Source organism: Sardina pilchardus, chromosome 2 (genome assembly GCF_963854185.1).
Source record: "Sardina pilchardus chromosome 2, fSarPil1.1, whole genome shotgun sequence".
In the NCBI taxonomy this organism is placed as follows: Eukaryota; Metazoa; Chordata; class Actinopteri; order Clupeiformes; family Clupeidae; genus Sardina; species Sardina pilchardus.
Genome location: NC_084995.1, coordinates 22,057,069 through 22,078,337, shown reverse-complemented (window position 1 = coordinate 22,078,337; position 21,269 = coordinate 22,057,069). Strand labels below are relative to the sequence as shown.

At 45.5% G+C, this 21,269-nt stretch overlaps 1 protein-coding gene and 1 non-coding gene across 2 annotated transcripts in view; one reads left to right on the top strand and one right to left on the bottom strand.

Annotated features, from left to right (window-relative positions):
* Positions 1-1,189: 1,189 nt before the first annotated feature.
* Positions 1,190-1,279, top strand: trnay-gua (transfer RNA tyrosine (anticodon GUA)). The gene is given in 2 exon segments: positions 1,190-1,226; positions 1,244-1,279. It is a non-coding gene; the product is annotated as a tRNA-Tyr (tRNA).
* Positions 1,280-3,792: 2,513 nt separating this feature from the next.
* The window catches only part of LOC134066721 (E3 ubiquitin-protein ligase DTX4-like), a 22,699-nt gene continuing 5,222 nt past the window's right edge, over positions 3,793-21,269 (bottom strand). Inside the window, exons 3-9 of the mRNA XM_062522023.1 lie at positions 16,063-16,404; positions 15,219-15,996; positions 5,779-6,002; positions 5,467-5,528; positions 4,833-5,153; positions 4,419-4,508; positions 3,793-4,073 (exon numbers count right to left, since the gene is read on the bottom strand). Coding sequence (XP_062378007.1) covers positions 3,849-4,073; positions 4,419-4,508; positions 4,833-5,153; positions 5,467-5,528; positions 5,779-6,002; positions 15,219-15,996; positions 16,063-16,404 — 2,042 coding nt within the window. The 3' untranslated portion in view covers positions 3,793-3,848. The remainder of the gene's footprint in view (positions 4,074-4,418; positions 4,509-4,832; positions 5,154-5,466; positions 5,529-5,778; positions 6,003-15,218; positions 15,997-16,062; positions 16,405-21,269) is intronic.

The following is a 21,269-nucleotide window of genomic DNA, read 5'->3' as shown; positions in this document are numbered from 1 at the left end:
CCAAAGAGTAAAAGTCCTGCCATACTGTATATTCTTTCTACCTGTGCACTTAACACAGGTGATATCAATAATGACCTGATCTACCTGGCAGCTAATTAGGATGAGCTGGTTTCCAAAATGGATGGTTGGATCAAATACTTGTGACTCTTTGGAATCAGGAATGTCCGCCTCTGATTATATTATAAAGGAGTGGTTCAGAATTTCGGACTTAGGGCCTAATTTTCAAGGTAGCCGGTGTGATATTTATCAGTGGAGACCGTTTTAAGCACATTTCATCCAGTCTTACCCACTCCACAGTAGGCCTACACTCCTAGCCCTGCATCTCAATAGATCGCATTACATTTTCTCAGCAGTTGCTCCGGTTACTGCCCGAAAAGTAAACAGAGAAGCACACTCGGACACCTACTGTAGGTAATATCAGTCCGCCACTACCATAGCCTATGTCTACCATCAATACAGGGAACAAAGTGAACTATTGCAATGCAATGCACGGTTGCCTTGACATAGGCTACTTTGGGCCTATGTGAATTTATTTACAAACCAGCAAAAATTGGTTTAATTTCTCAAGAGTCATCTGGCCTCCTCAATCATTTTCATTGTGTAGCCTACAGGGAGGAAAAAACACGATAAGTAGGCTAGGCCTAGGAAAGACTATTTACCAAGGCAGGGTAAAATAAATGTGCCTATATTTCGCGACTCTAGGGGGAGCTCTGCCATCGTCAAAAATAGCGCCCTTCCCAAAACAGAGGCGTAGGCCTGAATAGGCCTACCTGAAATTGCATAATAAACCTTTAAATAAGTAGCCCATAGAGTCTATATTTAGATATGCCTAACGAGCATAACTTGAACACAAATGTTGATGAAGCAGGTAGACATCTGATCATAAACAGATCCGTGCCGCCGCCGCGACTGACATGCGGAAGAACAACCTAACCTATGAAAAGGCTCTGACCAGACCAGACCAGACGGGTGTGTTGCTGGGCCAACTGCCCCCGATAAATTATACGGCAAAATCCTATTGTAGGCTATCATTCGGCAGACAAGAGGGGTTTAGCCTCTACGAAGCAAATTACTGCCTTACCTAGGTAAGTTACAGCTTAGCTTATCTCAGAAATATAACCCGAACAATATCGCAGACACTGACATACTGTTGCTTTAAATTCTTCGGGATGACGAAACAGTCCTGTCCCCTTCGATAGCTCAGTTGGTAGAGCGGAGGACTGTAGAGGTATACAATGCTGACATCCTTAGGTCGCTGGTTCAAATCCGGCTCGAAGGAGGAATTCTTTTCCAGCAGTATGCTGTCAGGCCCAGGAGAATTTGTGAACCAAAGCGTGTGGCAACACAGAACGACACAGAAGTGCAAAGCCTTTAGTTAGCCATTGCAAGATATCAGTACTTTTTTTTTTTTTTTTTAATTTAAATTAATTTGTCAGCAATTCAACAAACACACAATTTTGGAAGTCTGGGCCATATGACTAATGTTCTTCTGTTAATGAAGAAGAAATTACTGAAACAATCACAAAACACTTCAAAATTGTTTCATGTTTATTCTTTTTTTAATTTTTTTTTCTTGACTTACATTTCAGTAACTTTTTCTTAAATGTACAAACCCCTCTCAGGCATCATAATGAACAAAACACCACTTCTCTATGAAACAGCTCAACTACTGTATCTTACCTCTCTTGGAAGAGACATGATTTTAAAAAACAATACCAAGAGAAGAGGCAAGACAGGGTAGTTCATCTAGTGTACACACTGGTTGAACACGTAGCAGCTACACTGTTGTTGACTTCAGGTCTGTTTCAGCTTCTCTGTGGAACTGTGTTGCAAAGGAGATGCCCAATGAAGGGAGTGGGGTCTCCAGAGAGAACAGCACTTTACATAACACACTTAGAAAAGTCTACCTTAGCATATATTCCTTTTCACAAAGAAAAGACACTTACATACAGAAATTCTGTACACAATGAAGACAAAACAACACTTGGCCTCCTCTCACCATAAAATGTATTTTGACAGGGAAACGTAACATACAATAATTATATACAAAAATCCAAGAGACTAAGAATGGCAATAATGATGAAAATATTTTTTTAAAAAAAGAAAAGATATGCAGTATAACAGAATATCATGAGAAATTAACAGGTATTTTTCAAAAGAAAACATATGATGAAAACAATTGTGCAGCTCATTCATGTATTTTGTACCTCATATAACAAGTCTGTAGACAGACACATTCATACACATTATCAAGTATAAATGCATGCATACTGACGATGCATGGGCTCACTCGCGCATGTTCACATACTAAAGTATACACTGACACCAACTCACTCATTCACACACACTCTTGCCCGTACACCAGGTCACTCCACATAGATCATGGTCATAGACCCAACTCAAGAGACTGGACAGGGAACAGGGTAATGGGAGCAACCAAAAACAAGTTGGTGGGGCAGTATGCACCTTCAAAAGTCATATGGCACTAGAACATCACCCTCATGGGGTAATATGAAAATGATAATGCCCGGTAATGTACTTTCAGCAAGGAAGGGGGAGGAATAATGACTTATTTGAAGAACTACATTTTGCTACAACTGCCCACACAGTGGTCTTGACTTGGATGATCCTACAGGTTGCTCCACACTAGCCACCATATTCTGTTCAATCGGAAGTTCTTGCTAGCTTTTTTTTGTCTTTTGTATTGTCTTATACCAGGGGTAGCAATCACGGATCACCTTATCACCTCCCCTTGACAAGCAAAAGAGGTTGCTCATGTTGCTCATGTCTCAACACACAGACATAAATGGAGGCAGAGCCACCGTCCACTCAAATAGGAAAAATTTGTATCCATGGCACAACACTTGGGTGTGGAGTGCCACCACAGTCCCAAAATATTGTGAGTACAAAAGTAAAAAGAACACATTATCATACACAATACCTGTACAAAAGTAATACATAAAAGTAATGTAAGTACATGATGTAACTAACGCATCGGATGATATTAAACAACAGAGATACTGAAAAAGGTATTTGTAGTAAAATGTACCTCTCCCACATGGAATGTTTTTGAGACACTTGAGGGCGCCAGAGAGTCAAATTTCGAACAAGCACTGAATACCAGCCATCACACCATAAGTATGTTGCACATACTCAAATCCAAGCCCCACATGCAGGCACTCCACCAAACAGCCTCAGTTTTTTGGGTTTTGCTAAGAAACAAAAAGTCCTATCCCCTAGGTTAAAAACTACATTCATAGACCACCATTTGTCATTCCTTTCCTTCATTTCCTCTCTGAGTCCCACTCCTCCTTCCCCTCTGATCTTTCCTTCCTTCCTTCCTTGTCTCTCTTTCTTTTCACCATCCATTCTTTCCTTTCCTTCCCCTCTCGCTCTAAAGTCACTCTACTCACATATCTGTGTTAGCATCAGTGTGTTAATTAATGTAATAATCAAAATAATAAAGAAAAAAAAGAATTAGTATCTCCTTAATGCAAATGCTTAACCTACTAAGATTTAGTCGGCGATACTGTCTGTACCTGGGAGCACCGCACACAGTATTAGCTTTTCTAAGTCAGATTAAGTCATATTCACATTTTGCATGTCACTGCAGCAAGGGACTTCCTTCCTCTACATCTTCATGTTCACTCTCACAGACTGGCAGCCCTCCAGTGTCCCAAACACCCCTCATGCCCCCCCCCCCCCCCCCCCCCCCTTTCCCCCCAGCATCTGAAGCTCTGGGCAGGGTTCCTCTCTGGTGCTTCACCCTGCCCTCTCTGGTCAATTCTCCTCCTCCTCCTCCTCCTCCTCCTCTCAGCTTCTCTCTGCCCCACTCCCTCCGTTCCTCATCACTGTGGAATCTCGTCCTCTGTGATGCCCTGGGCTTTCAGCTCTTCCAAAACATTGTCCAGGTAGCCAGGGTCAGGGTACCCGTGGCCCGTGAGGTTGGAGCCAAACTCGGTCTTGTGGTGGACCTCGTTCCAGATGACGGTGTCGGACTCGCCGGTGGTGCTGGACGTGCCCACGGAGAAGATCAGACGCCGGTCCCATGCCACCAGCAGCAGCCGCAGCACCTGAGGAGGGGAGGGTGAGAATCACACATCAGGCACAGACAATACTACGCATCTTTATAAAGCATTCTTTATACACTTAGTGGGATGGGTTGCTGCAACACACTGGCTTTAAACCTATGACCTAAGCCAGAGATTGCTGTAAATGCATCTTTTTTCTTTTTCTTTTTTCTTTGTTCCTTTTGAAAAATCTATTTGCTATGAGAGGTAAAAAAAATACTCTTTCTTTAAAAGACTACACTACAGTGTAATATAATGTGTAAAAAGTGTAATGATTTCATCACATCTCTAGGGGTCTCAGTGTTCTGATTTGGGACGCATTACAGTAATGTAAGCGACTGAACATACCTTGCGTCCTTTCTCGCTGTCTGGGAGATAGCAGTGACGAGGGAAGCCTCTTGCGGTGAAAGGTTTGCCTGGGTTTGGGTGCTCAGGTCCCTAAAACACAACAGGGAACAAAATCAGTTAACACTGAAAATGTCCAAAAAGTGAAGTTTGAGGAACACAGATGTCTGTGCAAGTGTGCATACAACAGTAAATAAATGTAAGTGTGTACAGTAATTTCCTGTGTATTAACCGCATTGTGTATAAGCCGCAGGACTTTGCGTTTATGTTTTAAAAGAAACAAAACCATATTAATACCATATTAACGGCCCTCTTGTATTACCCGCATAGCTGACGTTATTTTGCAAAATCAATGTATAAGCTGTGGCTAATAGTTGGGAAATTACGGTAGATGTGTGTGATTTCACTGGGCCTGACCTGGATGCCTGGGGGGATGTTGTAGATGATGCGGATGGTCTTGCAGTCGGGGTGGCCAGGCAGGGAGTGGGGGATGACGTGGTACTCCATCTTGCCGGGCGGCTGGTTTCCCGTCTTCACCCCGTAGATGGTCTTACACGTTGGACACTGGAGGCTGCCATCTTTATTGCCGTTGTTGTACATCGCCACCAGGCACTGGACGTGGTATTGGTGGCCACACTGGGCCAGACGGCCCACGGACTCCCCCCGAGAGATGCCCCCGACTCCGGGGCCTTTGTAGCCGGACGGACCCCCCAGAGCCTCCATACAGATGGTGCAGTCCTGTTGGAGAACGGGAGAGAACAGCCTTATTTCTCACGAACCTCATTACAGTGCATCTTAATGACAGAGTAAACCACAACAATATACAATATGTTACCCCATATATAAACAACAACAAAAACAAATTAATTAAAAAAAAAACCTTCTATTTGACATAAACTATCAGAGACATAACAGTGTAACAGTGGGCAGTGTAAAGATCCCTGAAACTAACAGCACATATTTTGGCTTCCCCTTTAGTGGTTGAACTTTGTGACCAGTCAAATAATTTCCCAGACTATCTACAGACAATAGTAAAGCGGACGTTACTCACCTCCTCAGGGGTGGTGCGGACCTTCTGCAAGTAGCGCTTCACTACTTCCTCTGGAGTCTTGCCTGTGATAATGGAGAAATGTTAGCACACTGACAGATGGTGTACTGGTGTGTATGTAAAACAATGTGGAGCATGCACATTTGTGTGTGAGTGAGTGAGTGAGTGAGTGAGTGAGTGAGTGAGTGAGTGAGTGAGTGTAGTGTCTGTTTGTGTGTGTGTGTGTGTGTGTGTGTGTGTGTGTGTGTGTGTATGTGTGTGTGTATGAGTGAGTAAGTGTGTGTGTTGGTGTAATTGTGGTCGTCCGGCACCTACCCTTGCGAGCCTGCTTCTTGGTGGTTTTGCGGCAGCAGTGGCCGAGGCCGGGGATGGGCTTGATGTCGCTCTTGCTGACGGGCGGCGGGTGTAGCACCAGCTTGGGCGGGCGCGTGAGGCACACGGGCAGCGCGGCGGCGCTCATCAGGATCCCCGTTATGCCTGCCAGCGCCGGGTGCACCGGGCTGGCGCCGTTCAGGTTCTTCACTGGCACAGTGGGCACCCTGCCAAAGCACACAAGACAGTCGTGTTACCAACTTGCAGCAGGGGACTCGCAGGTTGGCTGGACTTCACTGGAGTTCAAGTTCATTGTCATGTACTCATAAAAGGATTTATCAGTAATGACATTTCTTGTGCTGAAGAGCCAGTTAATCTGTAAATAATACATTAAATTATAGTAATGAAAAGGTATATTAATTGTGTGTGTGTGAGGTGGGGTGGTATGTTGTGTGTTGGGGATGCAGTGCATCCAAGTATATTATGTGTAAGAATAATCAGTAGTACCTATGATTACAGCCGGTAGCAGTAAGTCTGTGAGTAGAATCATGTGTGGTTTAAGTGTGAGGGCTGTTATGTGCACATGCTGTCTGACACATAAATTAGGTCTTGACCTAAGCCCCGTCTGTGCCATCTCCTCTCGTGTCACCAGACGCTCGCTCAGGTTCACAAAGCCTTCCCACATTCGAGGATTCACCTCACACACACCTCCGTATATATTCCACTGGAATTCCCACGCAGCCAACAAGCATTAGAGCAATCTTATCAGATGGCACCTAGGATAACCCGACCTATCTCAGCTTAAGTCTGGTGTTTCTCTCTCTCACACACACACACACACACAAACACACAGTCAGATTACCTGGCACACTGCCACCAAGGTGCTCAAGTGACACGTGTTTCCCTTTGTCGCGCCTTGACCTGTGATCTCTAATCCCTCTTCGGCCCCACTCCTGCCCTCCTCTCCCTCTGTCCAGGTAGCGCCACTGCCAACTGTGCCAACATCTTACAGACATGCAGAGACTGCCAGACCTCTGGCACTCGATATGCTAACCCCGTTCCCTCAGAGGGCACAGACAGACAAACCTTGGCTGCCCCCTAAGACATTAAACCAGGATGCTTGGCACACGCATTGATGTCAACAACTGAAGGTGGGAGATGTTCCTTGGAGGTGGACTATACCGGTATAATGTAATACTGTGGAACAGCTATCAGCTGTGAAAGTACACATTCAAGACACATAAGTCACCAAATGCAGTAACTTGCATTCTAATCTTTCAACTGGGTTGCTCAGCACACACACATACACAGTTGACTCAGCTCAGCTCACAACTACAATGAACATTCATGTTTAGCTGTTTTTTTTTTTTTTTACTGTTTTAACTGTTTCATTTCTGCATTACCCACTAACTCTAACCATTTCCTCTTCTCTTATCATTTCTGACTAAAAAAACAACAAAATCCCACAACAAGCATCTTATCACAGTCAGACAGAGTGCACTACCAGAGTGCTTTTCTGAGGTAATCAACACCGGCCATTGCAATCAGCTCTCCTTGAGACACAAAGCACAAATTGTCTCAGCCTTTCATCAATATTCCATGCCCACTCTCAGCACTGCTGTTTGTGCTCCTTGATGAGGCCTATTGGAAGTGTAATGAGGGATGCGTATGGTCCACAGAGGCTATGGGTCAATACTCACTGGAATGGCCTGATGACTGTCATCTTTCCTCTTGGAGGCAAATCAGAGCGAAAGAAAAAAACCCCAAAAAACAATTGAAGAGCTGAGGGAAAAAAATGCCTCCAAAGACACCAGCTCTCAAGCTAGGAAAAAACCAAACAGGTCAAGAATGGATTCCTTTGAGATCACTCGTTGTGTTTCCCCAGTGACAAACACGCAAGAAACTCTCCCGTTCTGGAGAGACCCAGGTGTTCTTGGATTGCCTTGTCCTGTATTCTAGCACTCACACTAGTATCTTATCTCTTCCTTTCCTTCGCTACGGAGATCCCTTGCTGCTGTGTCTCCTGAGTGAGCTCCTTCTCTGGCGGGGACTTCACGATGATGTGTTTACCAGGGCGTCTGGTCAGTCTCTTATAGCTCTAATCCACCTGCTGACCTACCTTACAGCAGTGACGCCTCGCACCTGCTTGGGATTACCTACACATCATATGTTCATGTGACGAACGCTGCCAACTTTTGGGACCCATTTCAGGCTTCACGCTCATTTAGACTTAGACAACGATTGAGGAAAATCTATTTAAAGATGTAGTGAGGAGCAATTTCAGCTGACAAGATACTGACAACATCTGTGCGACAAAGGAGACCAACCGGGTCTTTAAACGTCAGTGGACATATACCTCACAAGAACTCCACAGCTTTTTTATCACCCTGCATTTCAAAAAGGGAATTATACGTTTGAGTGAATCTCCTCAAAAGCCCTTTTAACAGAGAAAAAACGAACAGACAGCGTGAGCCAACAAAGTAGTGAAGCGGTGACTTTTAAGACACAATTAGACAAATTGTTGAGTTATATTCAAGCCCCTGACCCAGTCGCTAGTGTCTGACTCTCTATAGTGGGGTCACAATGATTACCCCCCCCCCCCCAAAAAGGGGTTTTGTGATGCCCATGACCAGTTAAACAACAGGGCAGAATTCAGTCTGCATGTGCAAATCATTAACACTTGGCCTCACTGGAGTAGCGGAGGGGGCAAATGGATTAGATATTGAGCCATCAACACAGAGATTATGGGGATAATCATCATTACAGCATGCTGGGGATGTAATGGAAAACAATTTCATTAATACTCTGATGCCACATTGACGTTTTTTTGTGTTACAGTCTGACGGAAGGAAAGAGAGAGAAACTTCCCAGCTGATCCTTTGGCCCTATCTGATATTATGAATTAAAAATAGGGCACTGTTTGTGTACGTTTATGTTCCTTGCCAGACGCATATGCCCAAAGCAACTTGCATTAAATCTGAACTAAAAATCAGACAAAAACACGCCAGAGAGGTAAGCTCACCCCTCATTTCAGTGCTCCCCAACAAACTCAACACGTTGTTTTGTTAGTGTTTGGGGGACAGGTTGTATCAACTTTGTTTGTTTCCAGTTCAGAGTCAGGGCTGTGCAAGACCTTTTTTACAGTGTTCTGTTCTCAGAGAATGGACAGCTAGCTGATCGCGAGGAGATCTTCGTTCCTACCTTTAAGCTATATCTTTCAAAATGTTAGTGCACGTGTGAGTGTATGTCTATTCTAAGGTTGAGGGCCTTATTTTTAAATCTGGGAGATTAAAGGGAACTGTTACTTTGTCCCAATGGGGAAACAGAACCAAGAAACACTTGAATAGGTCAGCTTGCATGAATCAGCACAACTCCAGCTTACTCTATAATTGCCCAACTCCAACAGAACCAAGGCCAACCATCTGCCATGGCAAGGTAGTGAGAGGACAGCTTCCTGTGAGAGGGAACCAGCAGGAGGCTAGCGGCGTGAGGGCTTAATCAACTGTATTAACACGCAGCTAATCTAATGCACTGCTGTGTATGCAGCACGGCCATGGGATAGGCCCAGGCACTACTGGCAGACTGTGGAGAATGTTAAGTCATGTTTGATACGCTGCTAATCCACACAGCATTAACATACTTCTCAGATGCCCCACTGACAGATAGACGGACACTACAGGTGTAGCACATGTTTCCTATAAAGGCCCATTCAAATGTGTATAAAATCACTACAGGGCCATACTATATTTCAGAACACATAGCAGACTCAGCTTTGAAACAGCAAAGGCTTCTGATTTGAAATTGTAATGACGGCCAGCATTACATCGTCTCTGTTGGAATGCTTGTTGGGTACCAAAACTCTGCCGAAGAGCGTTAGCGTCATCCAAGCACATTTGTCCTTACAACTCATCAAGTTTGCCATGTTTCAAGCTTTTATGACACCAACGTTTGGCTTTTTTTCATCACTACAAGTGCATCTCTGTCTATACTGTTCACATTGCACTTCTGGTTAGACGCTAACAGCATTTCATTGTCACTGTACTTGTACTCTGCACAAAGACAATAAAGTTCAATCCATCTCCACAAACTTGGCACCCTGGCTTGCCTTGCCTCTTACTTCAACAAAGTCCATTTCTCCTGGAAAGCACAGCATATACCTTTCTTTTATGCCACCATGATAGATATCAACAATTACACAGGCGGTGAGCATGTCAAAAGTAGTTCATTATGCGTGATGCTTTCACCCTGACCATGCCAGATATACAGTCGGGGGTGACCACTCTGACATTTAACTGCAATATTTTGTGTTACTTTCTTTTATTTCAGGCAAAAAAAAGTAATCGTTGTTTTGTATCTCAACGTTGTTTCTTTTGCCATTTATGACTTGACCCGGGGAGTCAGACCAAACTCTCTCGTGGGCCATTTGCCTGAGGCCTGAGGCCTGATATCCCCACTTATGTAGACTCATTCTGAATAGACCTTTTATTAAAGCATAATATCAACAATAATCACATTACTGGGGTCATGTTAAGGGCAACTTTACCAAACAAAAGTACAAAACACTCTACGTAGTGTATCTGTAGTATCTGAGCAACCCATTGAGAAGAGTTTCTGTGTAACTGGCACACTGCCTGCTATATGTTGTGAATGACGCTCGGATGCAATAGTGAATGAGACACGACTATCCAGCAGCTGAGGAGCTGTCACATGTGACCCCTAACCTTTAGATTTGTTATCTGTTAATGGACTCAGAGCTCAGGCATATGGTTGAACAGTACGGTGGCAAAAGCGCTAATCCAACACGTGCGCACCATGGATCTCCACATACACGAATACACGCAGTAAACCTGTGAGATTACCCCTGAGTCAAGCAGAACCTCATTCATTACTCACTCATTGATGCAAGCTTGGCAAGCGCCTTAGGTTCCTCAGTTTTATACTGCAATATGTTCTACAACACTACTAAAAATTAGCACTACAGCATGAAGTGTTCACCCTGAGGTGTTCAAAAGGTTAATATCAACCAACGCAATAATGCTTCTTCATTTTAACCAAAGAACAAGGCATTACTTAGCACACCATGCCCATTTCCACAGGCAAAACCTCCCACATACTAATTCCCCATGCGCTTAACACAACTGCGCTCTCTAGGCCATTATTATCTTTGAGATCTAAGATCTTCATGATCTTTGATATTGTCTTTTGTTCATTTCTTTCTTTCTTTCTTTCTTCCTTTCTTTCTTTCAGCTGGGTTCTCACCTAGCTTGGCACCTCCACTGCTAATTGCTGTTAATTAAGTCATTATTTCCCCTTCTTGCAGTGAAGTGAAAAATGTAGATTTCACCGGGAGGGACACACATTACACCTCATTGCACTTGTTACATGTCTTGCGCACACACCCAGACACTGACACACACCCAGACACACATACACACACAAAAACGCCCACAACCACACACACACACACACACAAACACACAGAGTCACAGCCTCCAGCTTAAGCAGTTGGATTACACCTGCTGTACTACCGGTGTCTCTAATGTTTCTGAGTGAAAAAGAAAGACGGGACTGAAGAACAAGGGTGGCGTCTGGGTTTCCAAGGGAGTGCCTGACCCTCTCGAGACCCTGACTCACCCACCCCACCCTGAGCCTCCACGCTTCATGAGAGCCTCCCTTGTGTTTCTTTCTCTCTCTCTCTCTCTCTCTCTCTCTCTCTCTCTCTCTCTCTCTCTCTCTCTCTCTCTCTCTCTCTCTCTCTCTCTCTCTCTCTCTCTCTCTCTCTCTCTCTGTCTCTCTCTCTCTCTCTCTCTCTCTCTCTCTCTCTCTCTCTCTCCTTTGATCTGTTCTGCTCTTTTCTGTGTCCAGATGGTCATCTGAGCGAGGTGAAATCCAGGGTCATGATTTTGATCTTATCAATCACGAAGGGACACACTACACATGACAACTCTCAGCCTAACAAGAGCCGGTTCACACATGGACGCACACTCACACCCACAACAACACTAAATCTCTGAAAAACTCTGAATTGCTGTTGAGGATAGTGTCATGGTTCTGTGATGAGGCAGATGCTATGACTTGAGACTATAGCCTTCAATATGACGACAGCTGTGCGTGCGTGTGTTCGTGCCTACGTGCGTGCTTGTGTGCATGCATGTGTGTGTGTGTTCGTGCCTGTGTGTGTGTGCGTGTGTGTGTGTGTGTGCATGTGTGTCTGTGTAAATCTGTGCAGCAGCTCCCTCCAGCAGGCAGACAAGGTCATTTCCATGGACTAGTTGAACACCAAAACAAAGTCTGGAATGGAAACACCAGACCCCACAATTAATCATACACGTTCTGCTTCCCTCTCTCCACTCTCATCCGCTCTGAGGTCTACCTGCTTTTTTCCCCTTCTCAGTTCAATCTCAATTTCCTCTCACAACTCCCCTCCCCAGTTCACTTTTCCTTTGTCCATTTCTCACACTCGCTGAGAAAACAGAGAGCACATTCCATCGCACAGCCGCACTGGAAGGTCAATATTTACTTGCTCAGCGTGTGCTCCGTTCTGCTTACGAGGTCGTTCTGTGTGAAGCCCCGAGCCCATGTGTTGTCTCTCTACGTGAAACACCGCTCTCTGATTGACACCTGCTAACAGACTATTTCCAGGGTCTGACCAAGCGGTTTCACACCGCTCTCCCTTCCCCTGCTCCCTTGTTTTCCTTTCTTCTTTTTCCTGCCTCACCTATGGTCCCTCTCTCCCACACGCTCCCTATGGTGGTGGTGGTGGTGGTGGTGGGGGGGGGGGGGGGGGGGGGCTGGGGGAGTCCAGTGCTTCTCGCATCAGTGTGCGATCAATCTCTCTCCAGATCTCCCGGTCGCTCTTTTGTCTAGGCCTTCCCTTGTCTCCCTCTCTGGGTGGACAGCGTCTCTGTCTGCCTGGCCAGGCTCAGACGCCATCCCCTCTCAGCCATGCACACACACACACACACACACACACACACACACACACACACACACACACACACACACACACACACACACACACACACACACACACACACACACACACACACACACACACACACACACACACACACACACACACACACTAGAAACACACTAATACACACACAGCCTAGAAAAACACACAAACACACTCCACTCACTGACTCCATCTCCTCTCCTTCCAAACTCTTTTTGCAAAACTACTTGAAAAATGCCTCAAGACAGACTGAGACAGATCCTGACAATAATAATTGCACCCTCTTTTGTCTTCACAATTTACAACTGCTCACACACACACACACACACACACACACACACACACACACACACACACGCAACCCACTCTGCCAGCAGGGCGGCATTGTGTTGCTAATGCCAACTAGGGCTTGCCGGCATGCCAACAAAAGTTGTCATGGAAACCCACCACAAGCGCACAAAGGGGCTGAGGAGCACCCCTATCCCCATCCCCTGGCCAAACCCCACCCCCTTATCCAAACTCAGTGAAGCCTGGGAAACAGGGTAGACAAGAGGGTGGGGTGCGTGGGGGTGGGGGTGCTCCTAGAGACGGAGGGAGGTGCTGACCCCCATCAACCCCCCCCCTCGTCCCCAAGGCTCTCCTCTCCCTCATTCCCTCACACTCCCCGTGCTCTCATTCCTCCACTCTGCTACAAACGCTTCCCTCTCTGTTCCCAGATGGCCGACACACACTGAATGATTTAGCAGTGTGAGAAACACACTCCAACGCATGCACCCCCCCCCCCACACACACACACACACACCCACATGCACACACACACACACACACACACACACACACACACACACACACACCGCTTTAAACCGTGATTCCTTGGAAAGCTGACACATACATACCATCACACACACAGAAAGACAGCCAGACACACACACACACACACACACAGTTCCAGACGCAAGCACACACACATACTTCTTCAAATCACACCACACTTCCACGTACACAAAAACATCTCTCTCTGATGGCTGGCCACATCATTGAAAGAGGAACTGAGCCAGTCCTTGACATTGTCATCTGGATGACAGAGTGAGCGAATGGGATTACCCCGACTCGCGCTGACTAACTCAAAACACATGACAGGAAATGGAAACAAAGACTAACAGCCCAGACACAAGAAGAACCACTTTAAAAACCCTCATGGAGAACACACCACATGAAATGACCTGGACTGAAACCAAGCGCTAGGGAATGCCATCACAACGCAAGTGATAAATGCCACAACGCTGTGATGAGCATCCAGTGTTTGAATCAGACGCTGAAAACCCCAAAAGACTGTCACAACACCATGAGTGGGCTTCCAACCCGAAACTAAAACTGTTTCATGCCGAATTACCACTGGATCACACTCAAATTGTTCAAAGTTGTTTAACATAACGTTAGAGCAAAGTTTCACACCACAGCTATTTCTGAATATCCCTTCAACCTTTATGGTTACCACCTTACAGACACACAGCAAGAAAAATGAAAACGTGTTTGGCTTTCCCCCGCCACTTGCTGTTGTCACTTCAACCACCACTGATGAAATCAGCCAGACAGGAAAGCTTGGTTGGCAGTGTGACCACAGCTTGGCCATCCCATTTTTTTATTCTTTATTTATTTATTTTGTTATTACATTTCCATCCCATCCATCATAGGGGAGTTTAATGAAATCCTGCTACACTGCTTTGATTCCACCACCAGTGTCAAAATGATCATCCCTTTTTCAAAAGAGACACAGCAATAATCCAATATTCTAATTTGACTAGAATAAATATGTTCTCAACACATCATCTGAATGACTCAATGTACTACCGCACATAAACACGCTTAAATCCCCTCTCCACTTAGCTTGGGACGTGGGCAGCGCTGTTTCCAACCAGCCATGGAGAGCAGCATGCGGGTGTTGTGAGAACACACATCAAGATAGATCATGCTACGCTAAGACAGAGGGTCACGGCTGTTGAATTTCAATGTTTACACTTCACACACAGTCCTGGACGATTTTACACGATTTTACACTTCACACACAGTCCTTGATGGGTTTTTTTTTAACGTGAGGATATTCAGTTCACCACAGAGCAGAAACGGAACTGCTGCCTTATTAGTCTGTTTTGATGACAATTGGCTTGAATTAGATTGGAATACTTTTGTAGGTAATTAATTCAAATCAGATGTGTTTTCCTTGACTGGGCTGGAGTTTTGTAAGAAGACCACAGAGTCTACATCACTGACTGCAAGACTAAAAACAACACGCTGGTGATATCACTGTACCACAAGGCCAGGCAACACACAAAGGCCCCCATGACAAACAGCAAGGTCACAACTCCAGTTCAGCCAAAACAGTTCAGCGGAACAGCTTCGTATGGGTATCAGTAACATTCGAGCGCAACACGCACTGAACAGCCGATGAATAAAAGGAGCATTGTGTGGTTGTGCGGTAACTCACCCTGAGGCGATAAGTGCCCGCGACTGTGCCATGGCAATGCGTTGCAGGGCAGGACGGCTGAGGCCCGCCAAGCTGGCACGGGGCGGCAGTGGGGCGGCACAGGCGGCGGAGCGTTGCGCGGGCACGGCAGGTGAAGGAAGGGATGAGGACGAAGAGGTGATGGTGGTCGCCGTGGTGATGAGCGTGGCAGTGGGCACCGACGGCGTCGAGGTGGTGGTGGAGGGGGAGGAGGAAGGAGGGGGGCCAGGCGTGGAGGACGTGCCTTGGAGCTGCTGCTGATTGGCTGGTGTGGGTGGCTGGGGTGGGGGCAGAGGTGGCGGAGGGGGTCGGTTGGAGACGGACAGCGTGGCAGTGCCGGAGGTGAGCAGGGAGATGGAGTGGGCGAACGCGGCGGCGCTTCTGCGTGGGGAGAGAGTCCTCGCCGAGGCAGCGTACGAGAGTGCGTGCGGAAGAGTGTGCGAGTACGAGTTCGAGTTCGTACCGGCGGAACCGGAAGTACCCGCGGCTGTACCTTTGGGGCTCAGGGCCGGCTTGGACTGCGAGGGCTTGCGGCCCAAGGTGTGCGATGCCGCCATAGCGTTGGCTTTGACGCTCATCACAAGCATACACTGCTGACAGGCACAAGGCTGACCTAGAGAGGCCAGGGAGGACATGGAGACCGTACTGCTGGGATACACAACACTCCCGTTACTGCTGCTACCGCCATTGTGTCCCCCACTGGACAAGGTGACACCAGACACCCCAACACCTAAGAGCATCCCCGTTGAGCCCCCAGCACCTAGTCCTGCCCCTGCACCCCCACCACCACCCCCACCCCCTGTTATAGCTTCACCTCCTGGTCCACTTCCCCCCCCTGTGCCTGAGGTGGCCCAGCCTCCTTGGGCCGATTTGGGGAGCGGGCCGGACACGAGAGGGTAGGCCATGTCCGAGCGCCGCTGGATGCGTCTGCACCGCTGCGTCTGCCGGTTGATCTGCGTCATGCTCTGGAAATCGATGAGGTAGCAAAACCCCAGCGGCGCCAGGTCCAGCCAGGGTTGGTTACGGTCCCGCGCCGCCTGGATGGTGATGCCGACTTCCATGTCGTACGTCGTCCAGGAGCCGGTGTCGTTCTCCCACTCCCACAACCAACCCTGGCCCGGCGCTGACGTGGGGTCATAGAAGCTGCGTCGTACCGGTCTCAACGTGCCTGCACAGAGACAAAGAAAGAAGGGGAAACTGGAGATGAATTCAAACTTTCCTTCCAATTAAACTCTTTCTTTACAAAGACTTTGTTTAGCCAAAGTTTTCAACGCGTGAACCATCCAAGAAATGAGACATGAGGAAAAGACACAAACAATGCACAAAACCTCTGTCAAATACCGTAACCAGTCGAGGATATGTGATGGAGGGGTCCTGGTGCGCCGATAAGAACTTGGCTGAGAAGGGGTACTTTGTGATTGTACCACATGCATTATTAAATACAGAAAGATTAGCAGTGTGGCAAGCGTCTCAGTCCGGAGTAATCAGGATCAGGGAAATAAATGCATCCGTTCAAATCACACAACAACACCATGCTTAAGAGTACTCAGCTATTCCACACTAAATACTCTCTGACAGTGAATCCATATAGTGAGAACATTACTGTTTAGGCACAGAAACGTAGTGTTGTACTGTAACTGCAAAAAATCATTACTCCCAAAAAAGTGTTACTGGAAAATGAGATGCCACCTATCTCCTCATGGAAGTGTGGGGAGCTTGGCACTCCGCAGAAGCGGGTATAGAGACCCTCCAATCGCAACCTAGGCCGTCACCAGGGAGATGGGCTGTATGTTTATTCAATCAATGCCAATAAAGATAGACAAAAGGAGTCCGGACATGTCCAGGGGATGCCTGGCATTATCAGGCAGAGGCACATTGGCATTGAAGGAGAAAGCTTCAAAAGGCTAAAAGCCAAGAGCCAGTATCGGGCTTTCTGTGCACGAAAGAGGATTGGGCTATCTCAAGGCTGGAGACCCGAAAAGCTCTCCCTGATATGGTTCCCTTTGAGATACACTTCACAATGTAAACCATTGTGTACTTTATTTAACTCAAGTGAGGCACACATGAGATGTTTGCCTGGCATTCAAAACAGTGTCTAATGACCTGGTTTATCCAAATTCTGCTCCACATACCATTTGTGGAATTTAAAAAAAAAAAAATGTGTGCAAAAAAACAAAGTGTGTGGTTCGAATAATTCAGTCCCAAAAGATTCCCATCTAATGAGATTGCCGGATGTCTCCAATGTCTTGATGTCCTTTGATCACTTTGCATTGTACATGTTCTCTACTGATCGACTTCCTCCACAGACAATAATCACTTCCTGCTGAGACACCATTGTACCTGTACTCTTCAGGTCTTTGTCCTTGTTTTCCTGTCATTAGCAGCACAAAGGCCTCGTCTACCCCCAGAGTCAGACTCACCAGGGAGTGGGAGGGCCCTGGGTCACAGAATAGAGGGCCGGAGGGGTGAGGCCCAGCCTGCCTTGAATAGCAGGTACTCACAAAGGTAAACACAGCGTTGACACCTGAAGGCGACTGAACACAAAAGGAGTCCTCACAACTGAATTACAGCATGTGTACTTTCAACCACTCCAAGCCAAGACAGTGCGCTTTCCACTATCAAGCTGACAGGTTGACTTGGCCACACACACATAACACTAAATAGACCTCTGAAGTTCGTCTACAAAAAAAGCCAAAGAAGGAGATCCTGTATCTTGAGATTTTTTCTATGGAAAAATAACATGGGTATTTTCAATTATCGCACAGGTTAAACTCTCGCGGGGATGATGACATTGGAAATGCAGACATTTTTCGCTACACAGTTTTGTCCACTGCCGTCTAGTGGATACTGTGATCTTCGGTAGGTGAAGACGGCACACTTTGATCTTTGCTACCCCAGAGCTAACTTACAATGCAACTTGCCATAGGCAGTTAGCCTCAATTAACTCCTGGATCTCCTTATATGGGCAAAGATGGCAGCTTTGGATCCTTTTTGTAGATGAACTTCAGAGGTCTGTCTCCACCACTGTTGTCATGGGATCGCACAACTGATTCCTAATGATTGAGTTGTCTTCTGTTGGGCCAAAAAAGTTGAACTCAAATACACCACACAGACTACTACTGCCAACAGCCAACTAGCACATAGAGTATATTCAGTGCCTGAATGAAAGAACAAAGGTGAAGATATCCTATGTTCACAACTCAAGAGTCTGTGTAATATTTCATCCAGCCACACTGGCTACCCCATCCACCTACTATGGCTACCTATGGCTGCCTGCAACAAATTCAAGTCTCTACTGTTTGCATACAAAGTCTACGTTTCTGCTCCCACCTATTTGAATGCCCTCATACAGGCTACCTCTCGACCGATGCGCTACGCAGATGAACGACATCCAGCTCTGCCACCAGTACACTCCAACTTTTCTCATCTGTCCTTCCTCATTGGTGGGATGCGCTATCAGTTCCTACTAGTACAAGGACAGGACATCCCTCTCCATCTTCAAAAAACTCTTGAAGACCCAGCTCCACAGAAAATATCTCCTCTCATAGCACTACTTACAACTAGCCTTGATAATTCTAGCACCTGGCACTTGAATAGAAGTGAAACTTGACTGTATAAAAACAGCACTCTGATACATTTGCTTCTTATTGTACCCTACCTTTTAAATTGTTTGAAATTGTTTTAGAATTGTTGGGGGAAGTTTTCAAATGTTTACCATGTTGCAAGTCGCTTCGGCTAAAAATACATGTACTTTCCCCACTACTCTCATTCACCACAGATGCCACAGGTGGTTTCATATACAGTCTTTCACAGATTTTTGAAACTCAGGGTCTGTTTTTCAAAACTCTACACACACAACTGCTCACACAAAATGCAAAATGCCATACATTTCCAACAAAGTAACACACAATGTTCAAAATGTCACAAACATTCACCTCACATTATACACACTTTAGTCATAATATGACATTTGTACATAGAGTACAAGTAAATAGAAATACACGTAACCAACATTGGAAACCAAAAATAGTGATTTTCCAGCCAACAAGAAAAAAGAGAGCAAATACAATGACCACTAGAATTGAGCTGATTTTGCAAATTACTTTGCTTTTATCAAATGAAATATATTACTGTGTGCTTTTTGTTGTTGTTATTGTTGTTTGTTTATATATTTTATTTGGGGGGAGGGCATATTCATAGGCCTATAGACCCTTTCAACTGCAGAAACAAACATGTGTAAGACAAGTTTTAAGTGAAGTAATTTTTTTTGTAGAACATTACACAAAAGTCCAATTTTTTTGTTTTTATCTGCATTGGTTCTGAACATTTCAACCGGAAATCTTCTATGAACAGACTGGCAAGGTCTATAGCTACGTATAGAGTATACTGTATGTATTCATAGGCCTATACTAAGTCAATGATCAGATAGTGTTCAGTAAAGTAATGAGTGTTTGTACATTGAGGACTGAGTGTGAATAAGTGTGGCATTTTGATGGTTGTGCTTGAAAAACTTCCTGTTAGATTTGTGTGTGCTAGGGAGAAAACTGTGTGGTATTTTGTTAAATGTATTTTAGAGAACTGAAAACTGTGTCAAACACTGAGAATTACTGTATAATTTAGCAATTTTGGTGTAGCGGTGTGTGTAAGCAGTTGAAGAAAGAAAAAAAAAAGAAAAAAAATTCTGTCTGATAAGAAGTTGCAAATGTCACTGGTGATGTCCACTTTTGGCCTTTTGATTGTGAAATACTGAGAAAAGTGGATGCAGTAAGAAGTAGGATAACAGAAAGAGGAATCATTTTGACCGATCCTACAGAGTCCTACTGACAGACAGAACTACGAAGGACATGTCTGATGATTACACTGCACTTCTTGGCAGCAGGTAGGCAAGCTGAACATCCGATCAGAGAAAGTGTACGGCTTCTCAGAAACAGCTCTGACGCAAATTAAACATGTTGAACTGGCTGCAAACGCCTGCCTGTAGAGGTCAGCCGATGTGGCGCACACACAGTAAAGAGCTGGGACCCAGGTGCTTACAGACCGGCCTGATGCAATCAATCTGTTACAGTGAAGCATCTGAAGCATCAAACTTACAATGTCCCACAATACTGTTCCTAATCCAACCCTGCCACGAATACAATGCAAAAACAGCTGGTTTTTTTTATTTTATTTAATTTTTTTAAAATCTCTCTCCTTTTCATTTGGCATTTAAAACCCAATAGTCTCAGCTGAAAATAAGTGGTTATCACAAGCAGAATACATTAACTATGGCCTTTATAGTATCTCCCACCAATAATGATGATGTCTGTGGAAAGAGAAACGTAAAAGTCTCGGATAAATGCTGATGCAGAGATCTTGCTGTAAATGATAAGAGGTCTCAGGTCAAACGTCATTGCCATCAGTTTCACATTTAGAAATTTAACAGATGGTCATATCCACATCACTGGTAAAGAAAACACAACTAGAGTGTGTGTACACACTACTAACAGTGTGCTACAGACTTAGGGTAGGGTACAGAATTGTGACCACTAACAATATCATTAAACTTCAATGATGTGCTGTAATATTTATTCTGGTCCCACAACACCAACACAACAATGGGAGGAATCTTGTTTTGGACGACAAAGACTGAACTTTTTTTGCTGTCTGCCCAAGTTTTTCACTCCAATCCAATTCATGTTTGTTTTGGCCGTTACTGTAACTTAAGACAATTACGTTTTTAAATGTCTGATAGGAGACAGTGGATTGCACAACTCAGAGTGAGATTAACTTCAGAACCCAGGACCTCAGAGTCAGCACAAAGCTCTAAAGCAGGTGTGTGTGTGTGTGTGTATGTGTGTGTGGGGAGGAGGGGATGTCCATCTGGTCTATTGTTACTCGTTTCTTGCCTCTTTGGACATCCTACTCCGCCTCCGTTCCTCTCTCTCTCCCCATCTCCAACTCACTCTCTCTCACACACACACACACTGGCTGGGAGAATCAACGCGGTCCCATGAGAGAGACGCTAAGGTTAGTGGGTCAAAAAGCTGCCCACGG